Source organism: Paroedura picta, chromosome 2 (assembly GCF_049243985.1).
Source record: "Paroedura picta isolate Pp20150507F chromosome 2, Ppicta_v3.0, whole genome shotgun sequence".
NCBI lineage: Eukaryota > Metazoa > Chordata > Lepidosauria > Squamata > Gekkonidae > Paroedura > Paroedura picta.
In genome coordinates, this window is record NC_135370.1 from 97,711,957 (window position 1) to 97,734,977 (window position 23,021).

Sequence of the window (23,021 nt, forward strand, 5' to 3'; positions counted from 1 at the left end):
AGCACAAATTGGGGGCGGATGAGGTGCACCAGGCCAAATGCTCCCCCATGTGGATGCAGGAAGTGGTGGGGCAACCTGCCATGACTAAAACTCCAGCCTGCGGCCTGGCATGAAACCTCCAGTGAATAAACGGTCATTAAGATGCATATTTCACCCATCTATCCTGTTTTACTTTCAATGGACTAAGAGCTAACATGAAAAAGGTGTCCAAAGAAGGAAGCAAGGGTTTATTTTGCAGCAATAACTGAGCCTAACAAGGCAGCATCAGAAACATTTAATGAGAAAACAGGACATGTGACACTCTGAGCAAGGAAGTGGCAGCCAGAATTTCAATGAAAGCCTTGAGGATCAAGACCTTTTGCAGTAAGCAGTGGCACTGATACAGGCTGTGTCCATGAATAAATTGTCAAGTCCACAAAGTAAAAAAGGATACACAACCACTGCTCACATTCTAAGCATTCTGCATTCCTATCACTTCCCATTTTGCTTAGAAAAATAGACATAAGGTAGCAACAAAAAGGCTTTTGTAAAGTGTCACAACCTTAAACATGGAATTTCTAATAAGAGGTATCTATGGGTAGTGGTTACAAACTATACCTATGTTTTGTGAAATGTTATGAAAAATCCCATGTGCAAGATGTTATAAGAAATCCCATGTGCAACGAAACATGCATGAATGATCCCCTGGGCCTAATGTTCAGTGGGCACATGAGAGGTGGCAGGTGAGTAGGATATTGTGTGGGTGTCAGCCTCTACTAGGTCTCCCCAAGCCCCCCCCCCATCTTCCTCCAGGGATAGTGCTGTAGCTCAACATCCACACAGCCTCTTATGGAGGCCTCCCCAGAAATGTGTCCAGTGTGCAAGCTCAGCCTCCCTCCAATATGGATCCACCTAATGCCCAACAATCACTCGCTATGACAAATGAACATGTACAATTATATTGACTACAAACAGGCAAAGAACATTGGCAGGCATATATGCACCAAATCTTCAATAAGGGTGGGATGGGTGGGATGCTGAGAGGCCGCTGGAGGAGAAAGAGAGTGAGAGCTGCCGCTCAGCCCTATTTAAAGGGGTGCATGGCCCAGCCTCTCTTCCTGCCCTCTGGCCACAAGCCAATTAGGAACAAAGTCCCAGCAGTTTGATGGGGCAGCCACCAGTGCTGGCTGCTTCCGGCTGCTCTCCAAACCTCTTCTAGCCTGGTATCGCTGTGCGGATACAATCTATGATCTCAGAGAGTGGTGACCACATTTGTGCTATGATTTACTGATGTGTACCTGTACTTATGAACAGATAATTAAGAACATTCAAATTCAGATGTGGAGAATTTTTAAACAATGTTAATTGCCCAAAGGATTGGTCCATTTGGACACACTTTTCACTGGACCAATATAACTCTACAAGTGCACATGCACACTTACACAACTTCAGAGTCCCTGTGAGACGTTTCTCAGGTATGCTTTTTCCTGGAAACAACATCATAATGGGGTAATTATGACTGAGTCCTTCTTACAGGCTGAAGAGTTTATCCTAAGGCGAATCACTATTAATGGTGAACCCTATGTAAGCACAAGTTATTTCTAGCACAAGTAGCTTTGCATTTTGTGAAGCATTAGTGCTGTATGCATTCATGGACATAAACACAATAAATTAAACATAATAAAAAGATAAAGGAATACTTCGCCAACAAAGGAATATTTGCAGAACCAAACAACTTTCATACTGTATTAATTCTACTAAACTGTAATAACTCACAGCCAGGAGCAAAGTGGATTAAAATGTTGCCAGTCTTTCATAGAGATGTTTATTCACTTTGAATCCCCAAAACAAAAACAAACTGTGTCTTCTTTCCAGTCTGGAAATAAAATACTGAATTCTTTGCTTGACTTTTGAAAGAGAGCTTTGTATTTATCACCAGCAGGGTCCCAGGAGGAGCTCCATGTGAGAGACTGAATGTCTCGCACGGTTTAGTGTCTTGCTCTTGTTAAGATTTTTGAAAACCCACGGAATTAAAAATTGTGCCACTTGTACTTGACAAAACCTAAAAGTAAGTCAAGTGCAACTTGGATGTCAGTAGGCTGATTCACAGGTGTTGGAGCCCCCAAATGCACACTTCTGGGAGGATACAAGGCAATGGTCATGAAGAGCTGCAGTCTGGTGAACTGTTATGTGGGGACTATCTATATGGTTCTGAGATCTGATCAAATGCAGAAGCTCAGAAAAGTGGAGGCAGGATCATGACAAATCATGGCAGCTATAGAAACAGATAGAAACACAAATTGTGTTTCAGCATCAATGCCACTCCCAAGTCAATTGTATGAGGGTCAGTGGCTTGTGTGGACTGGCACAATACGAAAATTAAGATAAAATAAAACCAAGTAATTTGGAGTTGCATTATGTATGAGTCAAAAATAATAGAACTGGATGCAAATCAGTATGCTGTCTTGGGTTAGATATAGGCTGCTCACTTTCTATGTTGACTTGAGGTGGCAATATATTCCGTGGGACCGTTTATGCACTGGAGGTTTCATGCTGGACTGCAGGTTGGAGTTTTAGTCATGGCAGGTGCCTCACCTTTTCCTGTACTCACATGGGGATGCATTTGGCTTGGTGCACCTCATCTGACTCCAATTTGTGCTTCTGCATGGAAGCTAGGGCAGTGAAGTTCCCAGTGCATAAATGGTTTGGAAGTGCATTGAAATTTCCCCATAGAACAAATACTGACAATTCTTTTTTCCCTTACATGTGAAAGAAATTAGAAGGGGGAAAGTTGATCAAAGATATCAAGTCGCAGGAACTTTTCCATTGCCATAGTGAGAAGTGGAAAAAGTGCTCACAACATTGAGATGATCTCATATACTCACATTCTTACCACTGGACAACAATGGAACAGTGATTTACTTTGGATGGATCATGCCCAATATATGCTCATTTAGAAGTAATTCCCACTGAATTCACTGGGTCTAGTAAAGGCTTTCTCAACCTATGTGAAAGCCTGGGGTTTCTTGACAGTCCTCGTAGGGTTTCCCAAATGGTTGGGAGTTAATTAATTTTAAATTGTTAATATTTTAAACACGTTAAACATTTATCTGTTGATATGATCATATCTGGTCATGTTGACCCCCCCCTTCTAAAATGGTAAATGAGGGGGTGGGAAGGGGAGGGGCCATGGATGGATGTATACACAGCTGTGTTTCCCCAGCCATATTTATGCTGGAGACCACTGAATATAAGCATACCAATAATTTTGTTGTTAAGATTGGAGATTTCATTAACTGCACATCCAAAAATTTACTGTATGCTATTAAATGCCCATGTAATCTTCTGTACGAGGCCACTGTAATCTTCTGTACAAGACCACTGAAGACATGTGTCATGTGTCATGGAAAACCAATCCTGGATATGTAATGGCATAAAAGAAGCCCCATTGATGACCCCTTGGACTGAACATGGACACACACTGAAGGAATTGGTCTTTTGGGGGCTGGAACTGATTAAACGGCATCAATTTCAAGGAATGAATCTACAGAAATGAATTCTACAATGGGAATGTTTTTTAAAATATATTCATTAAATACTATCAGCCCAGGGGGTTTAAACACTTCATGGGATTTGTCTCATTTCTTGTAACTTGATCTGATCAATTTAGGTTAATAAGTTTCACCTGGGAGGCATCTGCTTTGGCTTCCTGGAGCCAGTGTTCTTTGGAACATTCTTTGAGAGCTCGATTCAGAGGAGGATGCAGGACTCTCCATTACTTTGTGAGCGTGTTTTACATGTGGTATTATAAGGTAGGCTATATGGTAATTTGAGATATTTATTTTGTGAGCATGTTGTCTAGGTAATGCTATATTTTGTGATGTAAAATTCAGAGTGGTATATATTTTTAAATGATGCTTGTTATTTTGATTATAGGGAAAAGTTTGTATTTCACCCCACCTGTAAGTTTTAAATTTTGGTCAGGAATATCAGAAGGTAGGATAGTATTTTTGTTGTAGATTGTTTCCATTTAATTTTTGTTGTTTAATATTTTCATGGACAATTTTATGATATGTTTATCATTATAACACATGGCATAACCATTGAGGGAGTTCCTCTGAAAATATGGTATGAAATTTTGGTGCCCCTACTATTGTTGAGTGGGTTTTGTGCACCAGCTCAATACATTTTGATTTGAAAACACATTTGGAAATAAACTGCTTTATTGTACAGCCATTGATGGTGTAATTGTTAGGAGTTTGGTGTAATGGTTAGGAGTGCGGACTTCTAATCTGGCATGCCGGGTTCGATTCGGCACTCCCCCACATGCAACCAGCTGGGTGACCTTGGGCTCGCCACGGCACTGATAAAACTGTTCTGACCAGGCAGGGCTCTCTCAGCCTCACCTACCCCATAGGGTGTCTGTTGTGGGGAGAGGAATGGGAAGGCGACTGTAAGCCGCTTTGAGCCTCCTTCTGGTAGGGAAAAGCGGCATATAAGAACCAACTCTTCTTCTTCTTCTCTTGGCTTGAATCTTCATTGGACCGATGGTCTTTCTTCAGTCCCAACCATATTCTGTATGACTGAGCTACTTCTTTGGTTTCTCAATGGTAAAAATACTGGGAAACCATGAAGCATATTAAAACTGTATAGGATAGCAGCCATACAATACAATTCTATGCAGACTTATACCAGTGAAAATATATGGGAGTAACTCTGCAGAGGATTGTACTTCTAGAGAGCAATCCTAAAGTGGCCAAGATTCAGAATCCCACTCAGGTCTATTCAATGGGGTGAATTCCCAGGAAATGTCCTTAGGATTGTACTATTAGTTTCCTCGCTTGTGAAAAAGTTATGGCATTTACAAAATTCAAGACTGAATGATCAGAGAAATTCTGGAACTACATATGCCATAATGTATAATACATAAAAACTATAAATAGATTTCCTGTATCCTGTTGGGAATATCCTGTGGAGATAACAATCACAATCCAGGGTTGACTGATTTTGCTCTGCAAAATGTAAAATACACAAAACTATCAAGAGAGGATTTTTACTTGCTGCTTACATAAGACTCTGTTGAGAACAGCCGGAGTGAAGAACTGAGGCTTCCACTGTAGTCTGGGGGCTGCAACTTATTCTTTATATTATAACCACTGTGATGATGAGAATTTGAGGCTATGCACCTGGTATATTGGATGGCAGATTTGTTTTGAATCTAGAAGACTGGGCTGCTATGGATATTGTGCTAGATGTGGAGCTATTTGCAGGGTCGTATCTAGACTGAACCTGCTGGTTAGCCAGCTAATAATGAAGTTGGAGAAACTCTTTCTCTTACATTCCTGTACATATTTCTCTTGCCTTCCTGTAACTGTATGAGTATTATTACTTCTCAGCAAACTAATCAGACCTTAGTGGCTAGGAGTATTTTAGTAATTCAGTAAGCAATCTATCTCGTAGTCCAAAAGCAGGACACTTATTTAGCTTATTGAAACCTATCCTTTTATAGGCTTGTAAAATTGCCAATCTATACAGTAACAGGAATATTTCAAATAATCAAATGCAAAACCTAGATTCTTGCACTTTCAGCAAGGGATACCTGTGCACAGTACAGTGAAAAAGTAGGAGCTCTAGCACCAAAGTCAGCATAAATTAGAATAATGGTGTGTGGTCTGGAACATCTAGGTTCAAATCCCCACTTTTCCCATGAAGTGCACTGGGTGACCATGGGCCACTCAAAGAACATGCAGGGATAAAATGGGGGAGAGGACTCATGTTTACCACTATGGCCTCCTTGAAGCCTCCCTCCAATCCTCTCTACTTTAAATATAGACCATCCCTCTTGAACCTCAACAAATCTTACTCCAACCGAAGACATTTTGGACCCATGTAAATGTAAAGCAGAAAGGCTTGCATAACCTGAAGTTCTATTGTAGCAAAAGGTAGGATACAAATGTCTTGAATAATTTTATATTAGAAAGAGGAGGTACTACTTAACTGGGACTCTGCTTTTGGATGAGCACAAGGAAACTCTTAAGTATTCCCCAAGAAGATAGAGCTATTTTCTTAATTCTTTCTTCAGAGTCTACCTTTGCCTGTGGGAATGACACCACCATGATGCTGTACTGATGGTGTGCTGATTGATAAATAATTGTGTATTCTTACAGAGATACAGCAGGCATAAGTGTCATGCCAGGCTTCTAAGTAAAGAAGCAAATCAGTTACCACTGTGAATCTTTGGAAGTATGCCAGCTTTGGGGAAATGTCACATGTAGATACTGGGAAAGAATTCTGAGACAATTTACTAGCATTCATACTCAAACCCATTCAGGTTCCCCACAAAATTCACTAATATAATATTTTGACTACTTCTTCTCTATGGCTACTTTTCAATGGATGGCTATGGTCCAGGCCAAGTTCCCTACTTCCTTCAGTTAAAAGATCTAAGCTGGCATGTGAAAGACTCAGAATGTGGTGCATGAGTTTTAAAAATGCATGCTGACTACACTTGCACAATTTTGGATGGGGGAATTCTGTTAAAACAACTTAAACGTAATCCTGAAACATATATTGTGCGAATCAACTCCAAAACAATATGACTACTGGATCCAGTCTAATTACTAATTCATGCTACTCCCAGACTCCAAAGATGTTAAATTAGCTTCAACAAGGCTAGTGGACTGCTCTCCCTGGAGAGATCAGGGCCTTGTGGGACCTACAAAAGTTCCACAGGGTCTCCAAATAGAGTTGTTCAGACAGGCCTAGGGTTGAGGCCAAAAATAATAACAAAATTCTGGCCTCCCTGCTCAAAACATTACATCATTACCTCATGTTTACATTTCTGCTCTTACTGGAAGGAGGTGGCTTGAGAACAACTTGGTTTTTAGCCAGAATTTATTATTTAATTATTAGATTAAGGTGACCAGATTTTAACATTGGTAAATTGGGACACCATTGACTGGGGAGTTCTTGATTAAAATTTTGGTCCATATGGAGCAACAAAAAGTTTCATAGAATGCATAGAATGCAAAAATAGTATTATAATATATAATTTTTAAATTTCAACATAAGTACAATTTGCCAGGTACCCTCAGATGTCCCTCCAAAAGTGGGACAATCTGGTCATCTTAGATTAATTATATATGCTCCTGAGGTATGATTTTATTGTTTATTACTTTGAAAAAGTCTTCTTTCATATGCCCTGTTTTTTCTGACTGTTCCCCATTCCTCAGTTTTAATCTCCAGGGTACTACTTTGTCATTCCAGTGGTTCTCTTCTGATAACATATTTGCTGATGTGGTCGTTCATTTATCATTTGTGCAATGCACGGCTGAGGAATTTCAGATGGCAAAATATATTACTGCCTCAATTTTACCTTAATGCTCTTTTCTATTACTTTTATGAATTTTAAGTGTTACTAGGACCCACAGTTTCATGCAATTCTACCGCTGTGCCTATGGCTAAGCAGGGAATGCTGTCAATGGACAAGCCTAATGCAACTTACGGTGTTACTAAAATATCTGGACAGAACTGGCCCTGCACCACAGTAAGCATAGAAAGCATATTGTGAATTAGAAGCCCAAACTACATTTTTTGATGTTAATATATCTTAAATATATAAAAGCACAGTCTTACATGTATGTAAAAAATACGTTTAAGAAACCTGTTTAAGAAACGTTTAGGACCTGTGGTGGCTCTCAGCACCCCTTATAGCACTGAAAATTATTCAGTCAGAAAAAACATCCTAGATGAGATTGTAATTGTTAGGTAGGAGGGCAGTTCCGGCGCTTGAAGAACACTAAACAACCATACCGTATTTTGGCATTATAATGGCCACAGCTTTATTGGCAATTTTCTTTGATGAGTGTAGGCAAGCACAATTCTCAGCAATGGGGGTAGATCCCACCAACCACTCTTCTCCTGCTGTAGCCAGCAGACCACAGCCTTATGGGAAAGTAACCCATCAGCAGGGCCACCCGTGGAGATGAACAACCATCTGATTAAGCTCCCCTGCTGGACCACAGAAAGGTAAGCCGAAAAGCCCCTCTACTGAAACTCTTCTGGCTACCCTGTCATGTGATGCTTATCACATGAGCCACTTCTTAAGAAAGCTCCCAAATCTGGCAAAACCTGGCTCGCAGGCAGAGGTTGTGCCCCCATAGGAGCCGCCCCCTTCCAATTACCCAACTGCCGGGCTGTGACAATATAACATGGAACAGAACTAGGACACTATAACAAAGCCTACTAACAGGGTGGGAAGCAGCAGGTGGCAAGGCGGTGGGCAGCAAAGAGACCTAGCCTGCCTTTAAATCCGCTGCCCCGTGCTGCCCTGCCCCCTCCGCAACACCCGGCTCACATAAGCACTCGCATTTCAGGTGCTGCTGAGTTCTTTTGCTGCCTCGCCCTCTGCCCAGCAATGTCTGCCACATGCTTTGGGGTAGCGGCAGCATCTAGCACAAATGCAACTCAGAATGTTCCCTTGAACTAGGACATCTTCACAATGTAACCATAAGTAGAATCCTACCATTCTAAGTCAACTTCTTTAACTCTGCTTTTTTTTAATTTGGGGTTTTATTTCCCATTCAAACTAAAACACACAGCAATTTACATCCATGGAGGATATTTTCATCTCTAGAGTCTTGTTGAACTATATGCCTGAATGGCCAACTGCAATAACTTGGTTGATTTGATTAGGCATTCATGCACTGAAACATTTGTGACTTCAGGAAATAAAAATTTACTCGCATAGAAGAGCCTTTTTAAAAAAGCTTCAGCCAGTTCTCAGTGCTGGTGTTTTGCTAAGCAGAATTTATTTACTGTTATCATAAATGTCACTGTCATATCAGTATCAGATAGCGCTGAAGGTCAGAGTTGACATTTAATCAGTGATTGTTCATTGTATCATTGCTTCACTTGTGTTTTTCTAAATGTCCTTAAGGGTAGCCAACTCAATTTTTAAGTGGAAAAAAAAACACACACCCTAGGTTAAATTTGGCATTTCAGGTGGCAAATTTAGAATGATCTCAGAGAGATATAGAGACTAGAAAGAGAAAATACATACTTAATATTTCCCAATCCAATCATAAGTGATACACAGAGATTAAAGTGTCCTATTTTCTGTCCACAAGATTTTCTCCTACTAAAACCCTCTATTAAACCCATACACAACCTCACTCCACCAAGGCATTATTATACATCTGAAAGATTGAAAAGGAACTTATTCCCATTTTTAAAATAACCAAGTATTATTAGTCAGAGCACTGACATTGTTATCATGGCCAAATGTTATTTCTTTATTCAGCTTCTCCAATTATTTCTACTACTGACATTTCAGGCTTGTAAGAAACCTGGTACTTCCACATTTCTCCATTCAAAGCAGAGTAGAATATCTTGAACTACATTACCTTGAGCTTGACCCTGCCTCATGAAACCCAGAATTTACTACTCTAAGTAGCAGCAGTTCTCCAGGATTCCAGATCTTTCTATACCTGTGACTTTAGACCAGAGGTGACCAAACAGTGGCTCTCCAGGTGTCCATGGTAACTGTAGTCCATAGGCATCTGGAGAGCCACTGTTTGGACACCCCTGCTTTAGACCCTTTCACAGAAATACCAGAGATTGAACCTGGGGCTGTATATACTGTGTATATGTGCTGTGTATACTGAAGCAGAATCCATTTCCTTTGGTAGCACCACTGCAGTGGCACAAGTCATTTGAAGTTTTTCTCTGGGAAAAATGACTTGTGAAACTCTTTAGCTTGAAATTTCCTTATATATACTGAAATGAAATGATAAGCTCCTACTAGCATTGAACAAAGGGAAGATCAGACTTCAGGTGAAGCTGAAATCAACATTCACATAGATTCTGTGATGGTAAGATGAACAGTCTTGGCTGCTGGTCTGATCAAAGGTAAGGCTGCCAGCTCCATGTTGGGAAATATTTGGATACTTTTTTGTGGGGTAGACCCTGAGGAGGGAAGGATTTGGGGAGGTGAGAAACTTCAATGGGGGATAATGCCATAGTCCCAAATCATCCATTTCCCCCAAACAAACTGATCTCTGTTGCTTGGAGATCAGTTGTAATCCCAGGAAATATCCAGCCACCACTTGGAGGATCGCAACCGTACTCAAAGATTGTTTCAATCATGTCAAATTCTTTAGGAATTTAATTTTTATTAACATGCAATGCCTTGTAAAAACTATTATAAACCATGTTAAATAACTGAGAATGAAACACCTAGCAGAAATTATGGAGCTGACAGAAAGAACTTTTTTCAGAAGAAGAGTTGGTTCTTATATGACACTTTTCTCTACCTGAAGGAGGCTCAAAGCAGCTTACAGTCACCTTCCCTTTCCTCTCCCCACAGCAGACACCCTGTGAGGTGGGTGAGGCTGAGAGAGCCCTGATATTCCTGCTGGGTCAGAACAGCTTTAACGAGCCCAAGGTCACCCAGCTAGTTGCATGTGGGGGAGCGGGGAATCAAACCCAGCTCGCCAGATTAGAAGTCCACACTCCTAATCACTACACCAAGCTGGTGTAGATGCATGAATTTGAGAAAATATACAGGAAGCAGACAAGTGTTTTATCTAATTGTGGTGTCGGTATAGTGTGTCAATCTGTTTGACCCAAATGTTAACTCATGTGTTAGTGAATGTGACCCATAAAATATCAAGTAGCTATTTTAATTCCTTGTAATATGTTGAATGCTGCCAGCATCTGCAATCTTATTGTAGATTTGTATAATAATCTGTAGTTACTGAACATTTTTAACAATAGGGTTGAAAATAAAAAGCATTTAGAAGGTTTTTTTCTATTGAGTTGTTAAATTAATGACCTTTGGTCTTAACCATATATGAGTGACATTAAAGGGAAGCAGAATATTTGTTCTTGTCACTATGCTCCATTTCACATACTCTTTAAGCAGAGTGTATGGGATAAAGGTAAAGGTAAAGGTAAAGGTATCCCCTGTGCAAGCACCGAGTCATGTCTGACCCTTGGGGTGACGCCTTCTAGCGTTTTCTTGGCAGACTCAATACGGGGTGGTTTGCCAGTGCCTTCCCCAATCATTACCGTTTACCCCCCAGCAAGCTGGGTACTCATTTTACCGACCTCGGAAGGATGGAAGGCTGAGTCAACCTTGAGCCGGCTGCTGGGATTGAACTCCCAGCCTTATGGGCAAAGCTTTCAGACGGCTGCCTTACCACTCTGCGCCACAAGAGGCTCTTAGTGTATGGGATAGAAATATTTATAACAGAGAAAGAAATATGTACTGCGTTTTAAGTATGCAAATTATTGGCAGCACAGGGCTGAAGTATACATTGGGTCATGGGGAAGGACAGCTCTAGAGAGCTGTTACCCGGACACACTGGATAGACCTGAAACACCTGCAAGCCTCCATGAATCAGAGGCCTTATTTATTTATTTATTTATATTTCTATACCACCCATTTCTTTTCAGCTTTGGATGGTTTACACAGAACATTATAACTTACATGAAACATTATGCAGACTATAACATCAAAACAACTTTCAATAAAACATCAAAAGATTACAAAACCACAATTTTAATATAATAACAATTAATAGTAATTTTGGGAGAGTCATGGGCAGGTGTCTGGGGGGACCAGCAGGTGTTCTGAGTCGGTCGGCCTCAAGCAAATGCCTGGTGGAAGAGCTCCCTCTTGTAGGCCCTGTGGAACAGTGCACGTTTGGGCAGGGCTCTGATCTCCTCAGGGAGCTCGTTCCACCAGGTGGGGGCCAGGACCGAGAAGGCTCTGGCCCTTGTTGAGGTCTGATGCGCTTCTCTGGGGCCAGGGATCTGCAGCCAGTTGGAGGTGGCGGAGCGTAAGACTCTTTTGGGGGTATAGGCAGGAAGGCGGACTCTCAGATACACTGGGCCCAAACCGCGTATGGCCTTAAAGGTGATTACCAGAACCTTAAGCATAATCTGGAATTCAACTGGGAGCCAGCCAAGTTGTTGGAGTGCCGGCCAGATGTGGGATCTCCATGATGTTTTAGTGAGAATCCTGGCTGAAGCATTCTGTACCAGTTGTAGTTTCCAGATCAAGGATGAGGGTAGGCCTGCAGGACTAGAAGCAGGACTAGAACATGCCAGCAAATAGCAGGTCCTGGGTATATTCAAGAATGCTTCTGCCTATATTGAGAGCCCTGGTTCTGGTCACATTCCACTGGACCTTATTTCTACTACTGCCATCAGGTAAATAGAAGACAAAGAACTACTAAAGATAATGAAGGGCACTTGCTGCCATTTAAGTAGTCACCCATCATGATCAGCCACTATGCTTCTTCTCGATCTGTTGAAAATCAGCAAAAATGCAGGTGTTTTGCTGAATGTCTATTTTTAGGAGCTTTTGTGGAATGAATTGTGTGAAATTGCAAGCCAAGACCATTTCCGCACTAGAGGCTTTGCAGCAGGCTGCAAGCTGGAGTTTGAGCTGGGGCAGGTTGCAATGGAAACATGCCCACTGAGTCTTCCCTTTGTTCCAGTGAATGAGGGAAGCCTTGACTGGGATTTACAGACATGGGAAGCAAGAAGTCATGCTTAAGTTATTGCTACAAGCTGCTTCTTCTGCACTTGATGAAATTTAGGGCCCACAGCAGATCTTAGCCAAATATGGGTGCAATACAGAGTACAGATCTTAGAAGTCAATCCCCCTGCAATCAATGAGGATTATTTCTACAAAACTCTTGGAAAATCAATACGTATCATGCAGCTAAGCCAAACTGTTGTATTCAAATAGAGTTAAATGGCTGAAAAGCAACAATGCAGCACAGGATGTATGAGATTCATTCTCAGGAACAACATTTCCTGGAGTGGTTCACGTAAGGTTTGTTTCACACACGTGCCTACAATGGCTGACAAAGCATCAGGATGAACCAGAATTCACAAAATTACAGTCCATGCATGTATTCATCAAACCACTTTATGGTGCTGCTAAATCCACATGAATTGCTGGGACAACAATCATCACATCCTGGTTTTGTGCCTGAGGGTGCCACCCTAAAGTCTTATCTGGGACACAAGCATGGTATGAACTGGTCAGTGTGATGCCAAAGAATCATGAGTACATGTATCTTATAAATACTGAAACATGGCTGGTTTGAGAAAAAAATTCCATTGTGAGTTTTTGGTCTTTAAGAATTTCTTATCCTTTACTTTCCTATGCACGAAGAGGGGCAAAAGACAGTCTCCTTTAAAGGAAGGGATAACTCATTATTGAATTCTGAAAATAGCATTTATTTGCAGAATGTCAAATGCATATTTATCATGCATCATCTCAGAAATAAATAGTAAAGTTAACACGTCCTATAATTTCATGAACCCTTTTAAAAGGGGGATTTGTTTTGACTGTGGCTGTCCCTTACCCTGCTGTAGTCTACTCTACAGCAAAACTCCCCCCCCCCTCACTGTTTAGGGAATATTGTTCTACAGATACTGAATGGCGATAATGAGAATACAGAGACAAGCCTCAAAACTGGGCTTGTTTCTTCATGCAGAAATACAGAGCCAGGCAGCAATTTTCTAATTTGCTCCCAAAATCATTCAGTTCAGTGCAAAATGATGCTAAATGACGGAGACTTCTTTCTGCATGTGTCTGAACTATCATCAAAATTTTCCAGTTTGAATTTGCAATGGTGTATTTTCAGCAGCATCGTTACTGCAGATGGACAATTTATCAAAACTGAGTTAGGGAATAATCTCAGAAGGTAAGAATAATGATTGTCAGTAACAAGAACTATGCAAGAGGCAGCTGATTACTCGGGGGACACTCTAGGTCCTCAGGCAAATGCTGGTTATCAGTATAATTAAAGGGAGGCAAAGTATAGCTTGTGCAGCTTGTAATTGTGATCAGTGGGACTCTCAATTTTTTTCTTCATCATTCATAATTTACCCAAGCAAATTTACACTACAGTGATCAATAATGAAGGCAGTAAGTAAAATAACCCAAACTAATTCAAGGCACACAGCTTTTCTTGGATTATAAAGTCTGGGGGGAAACAATAGAATTACATTTCTGGCATATCTCAAGGCTAATTTTGCTACAGATATTTATTAAATATTTATTCTGCCTTGGAGTATATTCATCTGATCATCGATAGATGCATGGCAACATCAAAACCCACACAAATAAAATGGGATTTGATAAATTACTTTGATGTGAAACAATTAATTCTTCTTAATATTACTATGGACCATAATACAGTGCTACCTTAGAACTGTAATATTTTGGTAAATGATTTTAAAGAAAGACATTATTGCATCATAGAAATATTTTTTAAATGAATTTGACAAATTTTTAAAAATCAGAGTTAGGGGACAAACAAGGCTGTAGCCTAACTGAAGGCTGCCAGACTGCCACAACAGAGGAGCTGAGATTGCAGAAGAGGATGGAAGGCCAATGGGAGAAGGCACACGGGGCATGCTGGGGCCAGCTGTGGGCACTGCATGCCAAATATGGCCAGTGTGACTTCTGGAGGGGGAGCCCTGGAGGGGGCCCCCAAGAGGCCATGTCCTGCGTGTCCTTTTAGGGATCTCTCTCTCAGCCTCTTTCCCCTCCTGGACCAGCTTCAGAAGCTTCCCACTCACCCACTCCTTTTTGTCAAACTGTTCAGGACTGAACAATGTTCCTATGGTATTTAGCATGGTGGATTATTGTTTAATGTTTTTATTTGTAATTATTCTTCATCATAGCTGGCGGTTTTGGACATGGGGCAGATCTTTTTCAGGTCAGTCTGCACACTGGACTCACCACCTTGGGGGATTCTGTAAGTGTCTGTGTGGATGTTGAGCTGCTGCAGCAGTGTCACATCTGTTGGAGAGGCCAGGTAGTCCCACAATACACACACACACACACACACACACAAACACAGACTTCTAAAAATGTTCACATGGTCTTTCAAATTTAAGGTGATTCCCACAAAACACCTGATGGATCAAGTTACAGAACACCTGCATCTTCACCTGTATCAAGTCTCAGCAGGGGAGCACTGAGCGCCTGGTCTGTCAAGGCTTAGTTTTGAAATATTTCTTGGTTGGAGGTGAAGGGGTTGGTATTTAGCCCAGAAAGAGCTACAATATCAATTTCCTTTATCGTGCATTGGGAGATAATTAGTCAAAGAAGCAATGTGCATTCTAGAATCCTACTTCAAGGAATTTACAAATGTTGATTTTCTTTCTTAAAAAGCCCGGATTGCTGGAATGCAATTCAAGAGAGGAAATAAATGTCCTTGAATATTTACCATCCCATTCACATTTTAAAAGATCAATAATAAAAGAGTGTGGCAACAGTTCTTGGTAAACATAGCCCTATATAATTTCTTTTGTTCCGATCCTTCCAGAATAAATAAATAAGGCTTTGTGACTAATTAATACACCAGGGAGTTTTCACATCAAGGCACAACCACAGTTGCCTAATCTCCCCCCACCCCCTCAATAGTTAGTATACATCCCTAAGGAGGTGTTGCAGTAGATGAAAAAACTGATATTTAAGATATGGTTTGTCCCACGCAACCAGCTAAAAACAGCAGCAAAATAGATCATTAGTCTCACTAACCTGTGGCGTCATTCCATGGCAGATATACATGATTGGAATATTTTCTGTGTCTGGACCCTGATCAAGGCACAAATCACTTTTTAGGGAATTCTGCAGCTATAAAATACAAAAAAAAATCAAAAAGGCAGAGAAACAGAAAATAACTTGTAAATGTAGGCCTAGAATAGTATTACATTTTATCACAGCTATAAATCTTTGCAATATTTTAAGTATTGGAAAGGGGGAAAACCCAAAGCTTAAACATAGTATTAAAATAAGGTGACCAGATTATAAGATTGGTAAAGAGAGACAAAATTGACTGGGGGATTGCCAACTTCCAGGCAAGGCCTGGAGTTGTGGAAACACCACTCAAGCCTGCACCGCTTGGAGACCAAGGGCTGCCCTGGAGGTCAAACTGTGCTCCTCTTGTACCTTCTGGAACAGACCCTTGCAGCCCTGCCCTGCCCTGCTGCCTCTGCCAAGCCTCTCACCAGGGCGTCAGGCGGGCGGGCGGGCGGCAGGGTTCCCCTCTCGCCCCGGGCGCATCAGGTGAGGTCTCCTGGGTGGCAGCCAGGTGGCGGTTCTCTGATATTTAATTGGATTGAGAAAGTATAATGTGTAATTTTGACATATATTGTACTATTCTTAGGTTGCATTTAAATAAGCTACTTTCTTAAGCATGAATCCTAGCATTATAACAAGCGAAGATGCAAGTGTATGTTTCGAAGTCCTGTTTCAGTGGCAAACGATATACCTGCCCTTAGAGCTAAACTATATATTATGCTGGAAATCCGAGATTAGACTTCACAGCTTATTTTTGTGTTTTTAGCCTCAAAATGGCTGTGGAGGAGGAAACTGGTTGGGATCTGTGGTGCAGGGCAAAGAGGGATTCATTTTTCCCCTTGGGACTATTTTCCTGATGGAAACTAATCAGGAAGAAATTGAAAGCAACACACCATATTTCGGAGAGAGACTGGTTGTGTAAATTTTATCCTTTTTGGAGACCAATTCCTATGCTATGTCCCTAAAGTCACCACTCTTCGCTATCATTACGTTCTGTACTCAGAGCGTACAATCTCATGTGCGTCATTACAGATTCCACTCAACCATTCTGCTACACATTATAGAGAGTTCTATATAGGTATATTTCTATATAGAGTGTATTATCATAATCTTGACCACTGAGGAAGACCCGGAAGGGTTGAAATGCGTTTGGTCCTTGGTTCTATGTACTGTTAGTTCGGTATAGTTTTTAAGAAGTTTTTATTCTGTTTTTAATTGTGCACTACAATAAATAATTAACACGTTTTACATTATTTTTATTGTTCAGCGCAACTGATGGGGACAGACTACCATCCCTTTGGGCATGCACGCCTACCACTCCAGGCCGAACAGAGCTGGGCGCAGGGGCAGTCTCTTCCCAACCTGTCTTCCTGCCCTTCCCAGGACTTTTTGATAAGGATGCGGGACGCAGGGCATTTTTGCAGAAGGCGTGATGATCATGCGAAAAGTATTATTAATGGTCAGCTTATATTAAAATATAATAAAATATTGCATAACAAAACATTATACTCACTGGAAGGTGTCTTCTGTTAAGTGGGGTGAAGTCATCCAAACTGGTTAGGTCCTGTCTCCTATTGTTCCAGGCAGGGCAATGTAAATTTTTGTATACCCTTCCAAGAAATAATGAAGGTGCCCTTCCAGTTTGAATAGCCCTGCCACTTCAGCAGGTCACTAGGGCTTAGCTCCACTTATGTGAGAGTTATTAAAGTGAAAACTGGATCAAAGAGAGGGAAGATATAAATAGCTGTGCGTAACCAGTTTGGATGACTTTACCTCACTGAAGGAGAATGATCAGTAATTGTGTAGAATACAGTATCCCAAATGCTTGGGCCTGATGAAGTGAGCAGAGACACACAAAATATCACAGTGAAAGAAATGTTTATTTTGAAGGTGACACTAACCTTTTATCTTGCTACAACATGCTACTCTTTTAAATATTCTTGCAGAGGCCTTTACTATGATTACTATGATAGATTTAGGAAACTTCATAGCTTCTCAGGGCTGATGAAAACCAGTTATTTTCAAATGACTTGTGATAAATACACAAAAAACAGGTAACATGAAAAGCAAGCCTCGCAGCATGCAAAAGTATAGTAAAGTAGCCAGCTATGCCACTGGGCATTACTGTGTCAAGTCAATTTCGTGTTTAGCACTAATACTCTTTAGTACGTCAGCTTTCCTTCAGAACTATGGTAGGAAATCTGGCTACCTTTACAAGGCTGATCTGAGCTTTTAATTTATGCTTGTCAAATAAATGTTGGATTAATCCAATAAGTACGCAGCATAAAACTAAGTTATCCCACTGCTATGTGTTTGGATTTTCTCCCTGTTTCTATTTATATCTATGATCAAAGGTGGCTTTGACTTCATTCCTAGCAACATGTCAGAAGCCTCTTCACATTTAATGAAACCCTGAGTTGGTTATTTTTTTTTCAAGAAGCCTTCTTTGTTGTTGTTATGTGCGAAGTCGTGTCCGACCCATCGTGTCCCACCCATGGACAATGATCCTCCAGGCCTTCCTGTCCTCTACCATTCCCCGGAGTCCATTTAAGTTTGCACCGACTGTTTCAGTGACTCCATCCAGCCACCTCATTCTCTGTCGTCCCCTTCTTCTTTTGCCCTCGATCGCTCCCAGCATTAGGCTCTTCTCCAGGGAGTCCTTCCTTCTCATGAGGTGGCCAAAGTATTTGAGTTTCATCTTCAGGATCTGGCCTTCTAAAGAGCAGTCAGGGTTGATCTCCTCTAGGACTGACCGGTTTGTTCGCCTTGCAGTCCAAGGGACTCGCAAGAGTCTTCTCCAGCACCAGAGTTCAAAAGCCTCAATTCTTTGACGCTCGGCCTTCCTTATGGTCCAACTTTCGCAGCCATACATTGCAACTGGGAATACCATAGCCTTGACTAAACGCACTTTTGTTGGCAGGGTGATGTCTCTGCTTTTTAGGATGCTGTCTAGATTTGCCGTAGCTTTCCTCCCCAAGAGCAAGCGTCTTTTAATTTCTTTGCTGCAGTCCCCATCTGCAGTGATCTTGGAGCCCAGGAAAATAAAATCTGTCACTATCTCCATTTCTTCCCCATCTATTTGCCATGTATTGAGAGGGCCGGATGCCATGATCTTTGTTTTCTTGATGTTGAGTTTCAAGCCAACTTTTGCACTCTCCTCCTTCACCCGCATCAACAGGCTCTTTAGTTCCTCTTCACTTTCTGCCATTAGAGTGGTATCATCTGCATATCTGAGGTTGTTGATATTTCTCCCTGCAATCTTGATCCCAATTTGTGACTCCTCTAATCCCGCATTTCTCATGATGTGCTCTGCATACAAGTTAAATAGGCAAGGCGACAGTATACAGCCTTGCCGAACTCCTTTCTCAATTTTGAACCAGTCAGTGATTCCATGTTCAGTTCTCACTGTTGCTTCTTGACCTGCATATAAATTTCTCAAGAGACAAGTAAGATGCTCTGGTATTCCCATCTCTTTAAGAACTTGCCACAATTTGTTGTGCTCCACACAATCAAAGGCTTTAGCATAGTCAATGAAGCAGAAGTAGACGTTCTTCTGGTACTCCCTAGCTTTCTCCATGATCCAGCGTATGTTGGCAATTTGATCTCTAGTTCCTCTGCCTCTTCGAAATCCTGCCTGTACTTCTGGAAGTTCTCGGTCCACATATTGCTGGAGCCTAGTTTGTAGGATTTTGAGCATAACTTTGCTAGCATGAGAAATTAGTGCAATGGTGCGGTAGTTTGAACATTCTTTGGCATTGCCCTTCTTTGGGATTGGAATGTAAACTGACCTTTTCCAATCCTGTGGCCATTGTTGAGTTTTCCAAATTTGCTGGCATATTGAGTGTAGCACTTTTACTGCATCGTCTTTTAAGATTTTGAATAGTTCAACTGGAATGCTGTCACCACCACTAGCTTTATTGTTGCTCAGACTTCCTAAGGCCCATTTGACTTCACATTCCAGGATGTCTGGCTCCAGGTCAGTAACTACCCCACTGTGGTCATCAGGGATGTAGAGCTCGCTCTTGTATAGTTGTTCTGTATAATTTTGCCACCTTTGTTTAATCTCTTCTGCTTCTGTGAGGTCCCTACCATTTTGGTCCCTTATCATACCCAACTTTGCATGAAACGTTCTCTTTATATCTCCAATTTTCTTGAAAAGATCTCTGGTCCTCCCCATTCTATTGTTTTCTTCTATTTGTTTGCACTGTTCATTTAAGAAGGCATTCTTATCTCTTCTAGCTTTTCTCTGGAATTCTGCATTCAATTGGGTGTATCTTTCTCTTTCTCCCTTGCCTTTCACTTCCCTTCTCTCCTTAGCTATTTGTAAAGCTTCCTCAGATAGCCATTTTGATTTCTTGCATTTCTTTTTATTTGGGATGGTTTTAGTTGCTACCTCTTGTACAATGTTGCGAACCTCAGTCCATAGTTCTTCAGGCACTCTGTCTATCAGATCTAATTCCTTAAATCTATTTGTCACCTCTACTGTGTATTCGTCGGGGATATGATTTAGTTCATACCTGAGTGGCCTAGTGCTTTTCCCTACTTTCTTCAATTTAAGCCTAAATTTTGCAACAAGAAGCTCATGATCTGAACCACAATCAGCTCCTGGTCTTGTTTTTATTGACTGGATAGAACTTTTCCATCTTTGGCTGCAGAGCACATAGTCAATCTGATTTCTGTGTTGACCGTCTGGTGATGTCCATGTGTAGAGTCGTCTCTTGGGTTGTTGGAAAAGAGTGTTTGCTATGACCACTGTATTCTCTTGACAAAATTCTACCAGCCTGTGCCCTGCTTCATTTTGTACTCCAAGGCCAAACTTGCCTGTTATCCCGGTTATCTTTTGGCTTCCTACTTTAGCATTCCAATCCCCCATGATGATAAGCACATCATTTTTGGGCGTTGCTTCTAGAAGGTGTTGTAGGGCTTCATAGAACTGATCAACTTCATCCTCTTCAGCAGCAGTGGTTGGGGCATAGACCTGGATCACTGTGATGTTGAATGGTTTGCCTTGGATTCGAACTGAGATCATTCTGTCATTTTGGGGATTGTATCCCAAGACTGCTTTTCCTACTCTCTTATTGATTATGAAGGCTACTCCATTTCTTCTGCGATATTCTTGTCCACAGTAGTATACCTGATGGTCATCTGAATTAAATTCACCCATTCCTGTCCATTTTAGTTCACTGATTCCTAAAATGTCGATGTTCAGTCTTGTCATTTCTTGTTTGACCACGTCCAGCTTACCTTGATTCATGGATCTGACGTTCCAGGTTCCTATGGAATAAAAATCTTTACAGCATCGGACTGTCTTTTCCCCACCAGTTACTTCCACAACTGAGCGTCCTTTCGGCTTTGGCCCAGTCGCTTCATTCATTCTGGCGCTACTCGTACTAGCCGTCTGCTTATCCCCAGTAGCATATTGGACACCTTCCGACCTGAGGGGCTCATCTTCCAGCGTCATATCGTTATGCCTATTGGAACTGTCCATAGAGTTTTCATGGCAAAGATACTGGAGTGGTTTGCCATTTCCTTCTCCAGTGGATCACCTTTTGTCAGAGCTCTCAGCTATGACCTGTCCGTCTTGGGTGGCCCTGCACGGTATAGCTCATAGCTTCACTGAACTACGCAAGCCCCCTTGCCACAACAAGGCAGCGATCCTTGAAGGGGGGAAGCCTTCTTAGCGAACACTATTATTGCCATTAGCCATCTTAGTTTGTGAACCTTGGAATACTTGGCCCACTAAAAGCCATGGTATGGACATACATGATGAAGTCTCAGGGTATATTCTTTAAATTTATTATGTATTACCTTGCATACTAAGTTAGGACATCTGTGTCTTTTCGAGTCCAAGACCAAGTCTGAGCAATTGAGCATTCCTAGAATGATTTAACCTGATCTCCTCAACTCTAAGGGAAGCTCTCATCTCTGTTTTCCTTTTTACAAATTCAAAGTGCTAAATATCTTTAACCTTCATGTTTACAGAGTAGACATGGCAAAAAAAAAATAAAGGATACCTGCAAAAATCAAAGGCCCTTTCTGTACCCACATCTTACTTCTGATTATTACAGAATTTGATACAAAACCAAAAAGGGAATAAAAACCCAACCTGACTAGACAAGTTAGGAACCAAAGGTTGAGATTTTTCCTGCTTAACACATGAGAGTGCAGTTCTGAATGAGAGCTGGGAGACACTGAGAATGGTGGTATTTTGAATAATATTTCAGAGTGTGGGCTCCATATTAGACATTTATACAACACATTAGTTGAAGCATGTGCTGTATGCATGTACCTGGCCTGGCTGGGTTTCTGATGGCCACCGCCGCGGCAAGAAAAGGAATCCAGAAAAATCAGCTTCCCCTTGCTACACCCCATCAGAGGTCCTAAAGCAGGCCAGGGCTGGGAAGGGGCCCAGATGGTGTTGCCATAATGCATAAGCGGATTAGCCCGACTGTCATGCAGGCACCAGTCCGCCCTTTCCTGCCCCCCAATATCTAGCTGATATTATTCTAAAAGGTAAAGGTATCCCCTGTGCAAGCACCGAGTCATGTCTGACCCTTGGGGTGACGCCCTCTAGCGTTTTCATGGCAGACTCAATACGGGGTGGTTTGCCAGTGCCTTCCCCAGTCAAGACCGTTTACCCCCCAGCAGCAAGCTGGGTACTCATTTTACCGACCTCGGAAGGATGGAAGGCTGAGTCAACCTTGAGCCAGCTGCTGGGATTGAACTCCCAGCCTTATGGGCAAAGCTTTCAGACGGCTGCCTTACCACTCTGCGCCACAAGAGGCTCTTATTATTCTACACAAAGTTTAATCCATTACTGCAGGTCTGGTCCACTGCTGCCATCAGAAACCTCTCCCTGACCTCCTCTCTGTGACAACCTTTCAAATCTTGTCCCTTCTCAACCTCCTCTTTTCTAGGCTGAACATTCCCAAGTCCCTCAGCCTTTCCTCATAGGGAAAACAGCCATGACGGGGCGTATTCTAATCAGCAGTGTCAAATGAGTATTCTGTTTATAAGTTTGTTTTTCTAAAGGTTTACAAAGTGGTGCCTCACTGGCTTAAAGGCTCAGATTCTATAAGTAACTTTCACTTTGATAAAGCTACTCTGCTTTATGATTATGCTTACTAGGCATAGAATGTGTTGATGCATTGCTCTCAGACTAGAGAGGTGCTACAGACCCCTACAGAAGGGTGCTAGCATGGTGCAATATGGAAGACCCGGGTGCAAACCTCTAAGCTTGCTAGGGGACCCTGGGCCACTCACTCTCTTAGCCCCACTTACCTCAAAGGGGCTGATTCCACAAGGTGGCGGCTGTGCTGGGCCACCAGCAGTGTGGTTCTGCAAAGCATAAAGCCCCACAGCTTTCTGTTTCCCCATGGGGTACACACAGCAGCAGCAGATTAGTTCCAATGTGCATGGGAGGGGG

General features: G+C 41.8%; 1 protein-coding gene across 2 annotated transcripts in view; it reads right to left on the bottom strand.

Moving 5' to 3' along the window:
• Window positions 1-23,021, bottom strand: part of GALNT18 (polypeptide N-acetylgalactosaminyltransferase 18) — a 425,513-nt gene that overhangs the window by 35,320 nt on the left and 367,172 nt on the right. For both annotated transcript variants that reach the window (XM_077321810.1, XM_077321812.1), the window contains one exon: window positions 15,554-15,649. In XM_077321810.1, coding sequence (XP_077177925.1) covers window positions 15,554-15,649 — 96 coding nt within the window. The remainder of the gene's footprint in view (window positions 1-15,553; window positions 15,650-23,021) is intronic.